The sequence below is a fragment of the Eptesicus fuscus genome, chromosome 1 (assembly GCF_027574615.1).
Source record: "Eptesicus fuscus isolate TK198812 chromosome 1, DD_ASM_mEF_20220401, whole genome shotgun sequence".
NCBI classification, from domain to species: domain Eukaryota; kingdom Metazoa; phylum Chordata; class Mammalia; order Chiroptera; family Vespertilionidae; genus Eptesicus; species Eptesicus fuscus.
The window spans coordinates 111,933,138-111,944,099 of NC_072473.1; the positions used below are offsets into that span (position 1 = coordinate 111,933,138).

The 10,962-nt window shown below is 38.6% G+C and overlaps 1 protein-coding gene across 1 annotated transcript; it reads right to left on the reverse strand.

Moving 5' to 3' along the window:
- Window positions 1-434: 434 nt before the first annotated feature.
- Window positions 435-1,362, reverse strand: LOC114227179 (olfactory receptor 13H1). The gene is given in 5 exon segments (XM_028128819.2): window positions 435-652; window positions 655-706; window positions 709-946; window positions 948-1,233; window positions 1,236-1,362. Coding segments are annotated over 5 exon segments (921 nt in total).
- Window positions 1,363-10,962: the final 9,600 nt, after the last annotated feature.

Below are 10,962 nucleotides of genomic sequence, written 5' to 3' on the forward strand. Positions count from 1 at the left end.
AACAGGACTTGCCCTCAGTAAAGTTGGACAATTTCTGACATTTGTCTTCTGACTTTTTATTATACCATTTTTGTCCTATTTTGAAATTTCAGTTATGTCTTTGCCTCCTGATAATAGTCATAATAGATTCTTTTGTTGCTTACGTCTCTTCTGTCTATGAGAAAATGATTCTGATAAGATTAGTTACCTGAAGTTGAGTAGCTTAATAGGTGACCACTAATGTGTTATATGTAAAGAAAGAGTAAAAATAATGTCTATAACAGAAATTCAACTCTCAGGAGATATAATGTTTGGAATAGGAATACTTCCTAAAGCCTTTTATGACAATCACCTGCTCTATCAAGGGTAAAGTCAGACACTTTAAGCATTTTTTTTTTTATCATTAGTGGAGATGTAGCTAAGTGTTATTTTAGAAGTTTAGGAGCAAAAAAGGCTTATTTTCTTTTTACCATAACTTTTCTTAGTGCCTCTTTAACATCTTTGTTTCTCACGCTATATACTAGAGGGTTCAGCATGGGTGTCAATGCCCCATAAAACACTGATATAAACTTGTCTAAGTCAGGGGATAACTTGGATTGCTGTTTCATATACATGGAGATGGCTGCCCCATAGAAGATTGTCACCACAGTCAAATGAGAACCACAGGTAGACAAGCCTTGAGCCTACCCTGGGCTGAGTGAATTTTTAAGACAGCAGAGGCAATTTTGCAATTTGGACATAGGAGAGGAGAATAAACCCAAAGGGTGGCAGCAGGGTGAAGATACCTGTGATGAGGATCATAAGTTCATCGAGATTGGTATCAGAACAGGCCAACTTGAAGAGGGAGAGAATCTCACAGACAAAATGATTAATGACAGTGCCACAGAAGTGAAGATGTAGAGATAAGGTGACCATGGCAATGAGCACAAGTGATGCCCCCCATGAGGTAGCAGCCAGCCAGACACATTGGGCCATTCATGACCATAGAGTAGTGCAGGGGATTGCTGATAGCAACCACACGATCATAGGCCATCACAGCAAGTAGGAGGCACTCTGCTGTAGCCAAGAACAAAGAGACACTCTTTTGGGTCAAACATCTTGGGTAAGAGAGGTATAGATGTGTAGAAAAACAATGCAACAAGGCCTGGGGCATGGAGACTGTTCCATAGCAAAGGTCTGAGAAAGACAGGTTACTAAGGAAGAAGTACATTGGAGTGTGGAGGTGTGGGTCAAAATGGATAAGAATGATAAAAGTCCATTTCCAAACAATGTACTGAGGTAAGTTATTAGAACCAACGTGAAAAATGGGACTCACCACTCAGGATAATTCGAGAATCCAATAAGGAGAAACTCAAGCACTGCTGTAGCATTGTTCATGGCCATTATTCCCCCTTGCCTAATTTTACCTGAAAGAATGAGAATAAAGATGGAGGGATGCTGTGAGAAAGGGGGAAATAATTAGGATATATAAGAACATTCTCTTCTTCCTTTCTGAAGATATAAAATACAAATGGGACAGGAAAATGAGAACAGAAGTAAAGCTAAAAATATCCCCCTCCTCTGCAAAATATCAAATCCTCCATCCTTTGAAAAGAGTTGTATGAAAAGTTCTCCATCTTCTACTAACAGATGCCTTCTTGGATCATTTTCTGAAGGAAGAAAAGAGGAAAAGGAGGTCATCTTCTTGTTTCTCTTACTTGTTCTTCATTTTACAAGACAAATCTGATTCATAAGTCACTTTGAGTTACTAATCTCCACCAAGGGGTGACCTCTAACAGGCTTAGCTAAAATATTGACTATTCTTGTGTTTGTCTGTCACTTCTAGATTTTCATGCCTCCATTTTTCCCATTGTGTTAGTATCTACCATGGTGCTTGACACATAGTGCTGCAAAGTACTTCTTTGATTTGAATGAATATTCTGTAAATGGAGTATTTCATGGTACCCTTGAGGTATGTGAAAACTCTCTGCTAATATCCGAGGTTGAAGTTATGCTTCCAGCCTCCATGTTTTCTGTTCTGTGTTTGCTGAGCCCCAGTTTGAACTGTGAAAATCTAATGTAATGTTTCTAAAAGTATGGGTGATAAGGAGAGGGCTTGAGTAACCAGCCTACTTTTAAAAACTTTCTGTTTCCACCTCCTTTCTCCTCAGTCTGCTTTATTTTTATAGCATATTCCAAGATCTGAAATTACATTAATGATTTGATTACTTGTTTATTTTTTCTCACACTCAAATGTAAATTATTAATTAATGAATATATAAAGTCCTAGGCTGTCACATATATGAAAAAAATATAATTTATTCTTGCCATTTGGACTGCTATCCTTTATTTTAATCATTACTCATCTCTCATCTCACTTTTTTTAGTAACTTCCTTATTGATTTCTTTGTTTCTATCTTTGCCGCCATTCAGCTTAAATGATTCAGTTAAATTGCAAGTCAGATCAGGTCACTCTTCTATTACAAAATGTCAGTAGCTTACCATTTTAACCTGATTAAACACTAATCTTCTTATAATGACCTGTTAGGCCCTATGTGCTTTGTGTTCCTACAACTCCATTCCTACCACTCTTTTTCTTGCTCACTTTGCTCCAGTCACACTGGCCTCCTTAAATACTCAGCTCATCTCTGTCTCAAAGTCTTTGATCTTTTTATCTTGCTGCTCTATATTTATTAAACCCAGATCCTTGCATGACTTACCTTCTCATTTACCTCAGGCCTTTACTCACAAGGCATCTTTTTAGTGAGTCTTTCTTTGGTCACGCTGCCTAAAAGTTCATCTCAAGCCCCTGAAATTTTGTATCTTCATTTCTTACATTATTTTACTCCTTAGAATTATTACTTCTAGCACATTGTATATTTTTATTTATTACATTTATTGATTGTTTAAGCTAAAATGTATGCTCACTGAAGTCAGGGATTTCTGTCTGTTTAACTTACTAGTGTATGCCCAAAACCCAAAATAGTGTCTGAAAGATGCATGAAAGGTGCTCAAGAATTATTTGTTGAATGAATATATGAATGGAGCTCTTTGACTGATTCATGATAAAGAACAACCTGTCTTTTTTCTACCTGCTTCTTCTCTAGCCATTACTGTTTATATGCCAAGCACCCCTTAATGTATATGTGCTCCTTCATGAAACTGCCTCTGTTTCCCCCAGCCCCATAATTTCTTCCTTGAAGCTTCTACTACTCACTGGCTATTTCTGAATAAGTTTCTTCCCCTCACTGACCAAAATTTTCATTTGAAATCTTGCTGAACTAAGTGATCAATATGTGCCCTCCTAGCTTTAACATGCTAGGATTCTTTGATTTCTCTCAAAATAACAACAAAAACAACAACATCACAACCCAAACAAATGTTAACACTCCTCAGAGTATGAGGAATCGATTACATTTTCCTCCATTGTTGGAAAAGCTAGAGAAGGGATTTTCTAAGGGATGGAGTTTCTCTAACCATCTCTGAAACAGGAGAACCATTTGTCCTGAAAAGTCTTTAGCAAAGAAGATTCCACAACTCCCCCATACAAGTTGCCTATCCTTGTTTCTTCTCTACCCTGTTCAGCATCTCAGGCTAAGTCCACAAGAACTGTAAAGGCATAGATATGAAATCAAATGCCACTTGTGAAGTGATAAACACATGTAAGAGATGGACAAGATGGTTACTTGCCTTCACAGGAGTGTCCTCAGAGCTTAAGAGATCTAATACTAGTTCTGCCTTCATTTATCCTGAGACCCTGAGAAAGAGGTTTTCCCTTGGATTGCCTCCACCTTTCCAAGTGAAAATTGAGATAATTGTCTCCACAGACAAAAAATGCAGGAAGATGAGAGATATATGGCTATATGAAACAATGCCCTGAAGACGGTTATATTTTAAGTTAGTACAATAATACCTTACATTTCTTTAAATGGTGTGTATTTAACTCTCAATTATTTATACATGGGTCACTCACAATTATTATCTAGAAAGATGATAGGCAGGCTGCAGCTGGGAGAATAAACTGGTTTTGCATTAGAATAGACAGGTGATTATTATGCCATTTAAAGGTTTCCGTTGTTCCTAGAACTCTATGAAACACACTGATTGTGCTGGTAAACATTAAATTTTGATAACTAAATGTTTTCTCTCCTTTTATGAATCTATTATTACTAATGAGCTATAGGATGCATTTTGTTTCTCTATATTGTGGGAATATTAATAATAAAAACATAGTATATCTTTCAGTCTCTCATGAGCCAGTAGAATAAATTGATGAGCTATTTGAATAAAAATTGATCACTCTTTGGCTATGGGAATACTTATTTTTATTTATTTAAATAAATCTTTATTGTTTAGATTATTAAAATTGTTCCTTTCCCCCCCCCCATATCTCTCCTCCACCTGGTTCCCACCCCACCCTCTGTCCTTACCTCCCCCACTGTCGTCATCCATAGGTGTACAATTTTTGTCCAGTCTCTTCCCGCACCCCCCTCACCCCTTTCCCCCTGAGAATTGTCAGTCAACTCCCTTTCTATGCCCCTGATTCTATTATATTCACCAGTTTATTCTGTTCATCAGATTTTTTATTCACTTGATTTTAGATTCACTTGTTGATAGATATGTATTTGTTGTTCATAATTTTTATCTTTACCTTTTTCTTTTTCTTCCTCTTCTTAAAGAATACCTTTCAGCATTTCATATAATACTGGTTTGGCAGTGATGAACCCCTTTAACTTTTTCTTATCTGTGAAGCTCTTTATCTGACCTTCAATTCTGAATGATAGCTTTGCTGGGTAGAGTAATCTTAGTTGTAGGTTCTTGCTATTCATCACTTTGATTATTTCTTGCCACTCCCTTCTGGCCTGCATAGTTTCTGTTGAAAAATCAGCTGACAATCGTATGGGTGCTCCCTTGTAGGTAACTGTTTTTCTCTTGCTGCTTTTAATATTCTCTCTTTGTCTTTTGTTCTTTGCATTTTAATTATGATGTGTCTTCATGTGGTCCTCTTTGGATTCCTTTTGTTTGGGGTTCTCTGCACTTCCTGGACTTATAAGTCTATTTCTTTCACCAGGTGGGGGAAGTTTTCTGTCATTATTTCTTCAAATAGGTTTTCAGTATCTTGCTCTCTCTCTTCTTTTGGCACCCCCATAATTTGGATGTTGGTACCCTTGAGGTTGTCTCAGAGGCTCCTTACACTATCTTCATATTTTTGGATTCTTTTTTCTTTTTCTTTTCCGGTTAGGTGTTTTTTGCTTCTTTGTATTTCAAATCTTTGACTTGATTCTTGCGATCCTCTAGTCTGCTGTTGGATCTCTGTATATTATTTTTTTATTTCAGTCAGTGTATGCTTAATTTCTAGTTGGTCTTTTTTCATATCCTCGAGGGTCTCATTAAATTTATCGGCCTTTTCTAGAAGATTCTTGAGTAAAGTTATAACTGTGGTTTTGAACACTATATCCAATTGTTTGCTTTCCTCCATTTCTTTCATTTGTGACCTGTTTCTTTGTCTCTGCATTTTGGCTGCTTCCCTGTGTTGATAGAGTGGCTTTTTGTGCTAGGTGTCTTATAGGGCCCAGTGGCTCAGCCTCCCCAGTGACCTGAAGTGGACACTCTTGGTGCACCCCTTTGCGGGCTGTGTGCACAGTCTTGTTGTAGTTAAGCCTTGATTGCTGTTGGTATCACTGGGAGGAATTGACCTCCAGGCCAATTGGCTGTGAGGATCAGCTGTGTCTATGATGGGAGAACTTCTGTGCTGGAGGCACCCTTATGATGCAAGGCTTGCTTCAGTGGGGCTTTGGTGCTCACTGAGTCTGCCCCCTGAGTGTGTCCTTTATGGATCTGAGGAGTTGAATTCTGGATGGTCCTACTCTGACCCCTGGGTGCACTGGCTCTTGGATCTCCAAGGAGGTGCTAATTTAGTCTCTGCCTGAGGCCACCCAGCAGGAGCTACAGAAAGATCTTCAGATTCCTCTAATTTGGATTTTGGAGGTGCCTAGATGAGGTCCAGCTGTGAAGCAATGCCAGCTGCTGCAGGGCCTTCGGCCTTCTTTTGGATGTTCTGGGTCTCACTGACACAGCTGCAGTGTGTTAGGTAAGTTTAGTTTTCAAAGGATCAGGCCATTCATATGCAAAAGCCTCTGCACACAGTTTTGATGGGGTGGAGTCTCAGCGAAGAGCAAACAGCAATGGCTTCCTGTCAGCCCTGCCCTAAGAGGCCCCCCGTGTCTCAGTGTCCTGCAGTAGTCGCTGCAAGCACCTCTGAGAGAAAGCCGCCCTCATGTTCCGCCCACTGCCAGACAGTCCAGTTTCTCCCCGTATGAGTCTGGGTCCCCAGAGTCTCGCCCAGAACTGGAGTTCAGAGCAGTTGGGAGCTTTTGTCTCCCTCCTGCTTGAAAAAGACAGACGAGTACTCAGTTGCCAGCCCTCTCCGTGCGAGCCTCTGTACCTCTGCCTTTACTTCCGCAGCTCCTCTGAGTCTCAGTGTGCTTTTCTCTTCCCTTCTAGTTGTAGAATTTCCGCTTAGCCAGCCTTCCTGTGGTTCTGGATGATGTCCGTTTTGTCTTTTAGTTTTAGTTTTGAAGTTGTTGTGCAAGGCAGCAATTTCAGGTGTTTACCTATGCCGCCATCTTGATTTCTCCTGACTTGGGCATACTTATTTTTAAATGGTATTAAGCTTACTGATAGATATTGGGATCAAACTCATGTTCTTGCTTCCATTAGTACTGTGTTTAGACTTATGGAACTAAAATTGATGACAATTTTTCTTTACACTTGAAGCCTACTCAACATCTAAATTGAATGGCCTGTTTTTCAACCTAGTCTGGTCCCTGCCCTGAAAAAACAGTGCTGATTGTCTCATCCTAGAATAATCATGAAAAAATTCCTGGCAAACTGAGATTAGTATGTTTCCCATCTTTCTCTTAGTCTTGTCACCTACAATAATTAATACAACCTAGCTTTCCTTTCAACTAATTACTGCCCCTTACCTTACTGGAGGTTTCCCATGTCTGATAAATGGTTATAGATTGAATAAAAAGGGGAACATGAAGAAAGCAATTTGAACCTTTTTCTGTTACTGACTCACCATTGGAGGTCCCTCTCAAGTACCAGTAGATGGAACAGAATGAGAATGCACAAAAGAACAACTTTCCAAAAGTTTTCAGGTTTGGAACAGTGATGATCTCCCAGCAAACTCTTCTATCCAGATTTCAAAAACCTTTCCAGCATCTCAAACTCTGAATATACTTTGCTCTGAACAAATGACTAGAAACCTCTGAAGAAAGAAGATTCTTTTGGATTAGGTCAAATTGAAATTGCTAAACCTTTTTAAAAAAAAATATATATATATATTTTATTGATTTTCTACAGAGAGGAAGGGAGTGAGATAGAGAGTTAGAAACATCAATGAGAGAGAAACATCGATCAGCTCCCTCCTGCACACCCCCCACTGGGGACGTGCCCCCAACCAAGGTACATGCCCCTAACCGGAATCGAACCTGGAGCCCTACAGTCCCCAGGCCGACACTGTATCCACTGAGCCAAACCGGTCAGGGCATCAATTGCTAAACCTTTTGGTGTGCAGCCCTTGGTGATGGCATCTAATTAAATTATTTAATTTCTTAGGTAAACATTTCTTTCACTGACATTTGACCCACATACATCCTTGTTCAGTCTCCCCTAGAAAACTTAAAAGGAGGATTGATGATTTGAATTATTTGAATCAAGACCCTTAGGTTATTTCAATTTTCAACCTGCTAGATAAGACATATTTTGCCTCTTGGGAATATTTGTCTATCTATTTTCTTATCTTGGTGAACTGGAACACAATTAAACCAAATTTTCACTTTCTTTAAAAAGAGGGAAATGATTACAAAGCCAGGGTTTAAAATAAATTGGAGGATTTCTAGTAGATGTCCTGGGCTCTGCACATATCTTACACAGTTTCTTGCTCTTTCACCACCATCAATTTTCAGTGCCAGAGAGTGGAAATATACAAACTGAAGACTCTACTAAGGTCCTGTGCATCCCTCTGTCAACAAAAATATCTAATGACGCTTACTCTACCCATGCAGGCTGGAAAATAGACCCAGGCATTTCAAAAGCATATCCTGGAGTTGAAGCCTAAAAGTCTTTAGGTTACCTCTCACTTATCCAGAAAATATAACTACCACAACCTGCCTTTAATTGAGCAGTTTGATTTATTGAAATTGTTCCATTTCTCCTTTTCTCTCCATCTCGGTTCAAAATCCATCAATCTATCTGTTTATCTGGAAGCAGCCACCAGAGCTGTATCTCTGGAAACATACTTTGCTCTGAACTAATTCTATAAATCCTACATCCTCAGCCTAATCATAATGTCTGAGGTCCAATTCTCTTCAGATTCAATTCTAAATGCAGGGAGTAAGTTGGTGAGCTACTCAGTTAACTTCAATAAGATGAAGTTCCAAAGTGCCACCAGACTATTTATCTCATGAGTAGAGTTCAAAGTTTCTGATCTTCACCAGAAAGAAATAATTAACTTCCAAGAGCTTCAGGAACCTCATCCCAAATAGGCAATTAAAATTTGCCAAACCAGAGCGATTGGGGAAAACAGATAAAAAGTAGCATTTTTGTGGAGGGGAAACAAATAAAAAAAAAGAGAAAGGAGACTTTTGAGACCATGAGACTTTCATATACCACTCATGGCTTTCGAGAGAACTAAGAAATAATTCTTTCTTTAACATTTTGGTCCACAGTCTCTTCACATTCTTTCTGATTAAACTGGTGTCATGACAGAGCCTGAAGCTGGTAGAGAACTGTCTATAAGGGGAGCTGAGAGAGGGTGAGCACAGCAGAGAGTGCATGTGTTATTGATTTCAACAATTAAATAACCCGTACGTCTGCCTTTCCATTCCTACTTCCACCTCCTCGGTCTGTGCAAACAGCCTCCATGGGCTCTTTTTTCAACTGCATAAAGCCTGTATTTCTTCATCTGACATGCAAAGTAAACTATAGCAGTTCCTCATCTATCATTTAACATGCATTCATTCATTACATGGTTCCCACCTTCATGAAACTTATTGTCTAGTGGAGGAAACTGACTTTAAACAAGCAATCAAGAATGTAAACATGCACCTGTAGTAAGTGCTATGCAGATAAACTACACAGTGATATATGTTATTGATTCCCACATCCACCTCTGTCTCCCATGACTCCTCAGCAGATTTTATCCACTTGATTCAAGTTAGTTTCTTCATTATTTCATGAATACCTCATACGAACTCCCACTCTTTCTTCACAGATGGTCCTGATGTATCTAACAGTTATAATACACTTAATTCTAGATAAACTTTCCCTAACCAAAGCATTCTTTTTTCAATAGTGAGTCAAAAATATCTTTCTTGTATATGGAAGACAACTAAAGAAATTATCTTAAGGCCCACTAAAAGGGTGGCAGGAAAGATTGGGTCTAAGGTAAAAAGGGAAATATTTGTGGATTCTGTAGCTTAGGGTAGGGATGTATCTTAACAGTCTAATGAAGGTCCTAGAACAATAAATACCAGGAACTAATGTGGGCCAAGAAAAAAGGCAGCGACTAAGCTAATAAGAATATATTTCTCTGCCAAGACCAGTTTGGCTCAGTGGATAGAGCGTTGGCCTGCGGACTCAGGGGTCCCGGGTTCGATTCCGGTCAAGGGCATGTACCTTGGTTGCAGGCACGTCCCCAATGTGGGGTGTGCAGGAGGCAGCTGATCGATGTTTCTCTCTCATCGATGTTTCTAACTCTCTATCCCTCTCCTTTCCTCTCTGTAAAAAATCAATAAAATATATTAAAAAAAAAGAATATGTTTCTCTGCTTTAGAAAGATTGTGACTAGTATAAGACCACTTCAGTAATTCTGTTTCTGGTATACTCTTGAAAAACCCTTAATCAGAAGATGAGCTAAAGAAAGTGTGTAGTGGATTCCAAAGAGCTAACTATAGTACAGGCAGTTCCTAGTCACAGTCTCTAGGTGCCTGTCTGGAATTATACATAAATACATAATCCTAATTTGGAAAGTGACAACTCTGCTTTCTCCCTTCCCCTAATATTATGAAGTAGGCCTCAGCAATGAATTAAGATCCATGGATTAGCAGAAAAAAGGGGAGATGAGGTTTTCGAGAGGAATGACCTACCAAACATCTCATAATAGTCTTGAAACAGATTTGTAAGGAAATTTATCTCAACATTGGAAAATTATGTGCCCATCTTAAATTGGAAAAATGTTCTTTTCACCTGTGATGCTTTGGATTGGTCTCAAACAGAACACTTCTAATAGCTTTGTATGTTAGAGATCCCTCAAAGCTCTGGGGGCATTATTAGCTTTTGGGTACTGCTCAATAATTAAAAACTCTTTCTTGAAAACCCCAAAAGATGCCACACTGGGCATTGTTAAGAAGTTGGAAGACTTGGAAGTTAACTTCACCTGAAACTTTCAGCCCCATAGTAACATACTAATTGTAAATAATGCAAAAAATGTAGAATGCTTTCACAAGGTGAGAGTGAAGAAACTTAGAATAATTAACAAGAATGAAAAAAAATCTGTACAAACAGAAGCCAAGCAGTGGGTTATTTCAAAAACTTTCTATAAGTTTGACACAAGAGAGTTGTACTAAATGCACTCATATAAATGACACCCAATTTAGCATATGATACTTTATAATAAATTATGCCAGTATAAAAATGCAAATAATCTGTGGGAAAATCTGGGTTCTAATCTTGGCTTTGTTACAAAGTTGCTTTATTATGTAGTAAGTCTATTAACCTCTTCCCACTTGTGAAATGGTGAAAAATAACTCCTACCCTGGGTACTTCATATGGGTGTTACCAGGACCAAATTAAATACTGAGTGAAAAGGACACTTTAAGATAAAGAAATATGCATGTTCATGGAATTATTTTAAACCGAGGGTCTGAAAGAAATAAAAGCAAGTCTATTGACCTCAGGATAAGGTCTAAATTTCATGTAGAAGACACTGTGCCTTAT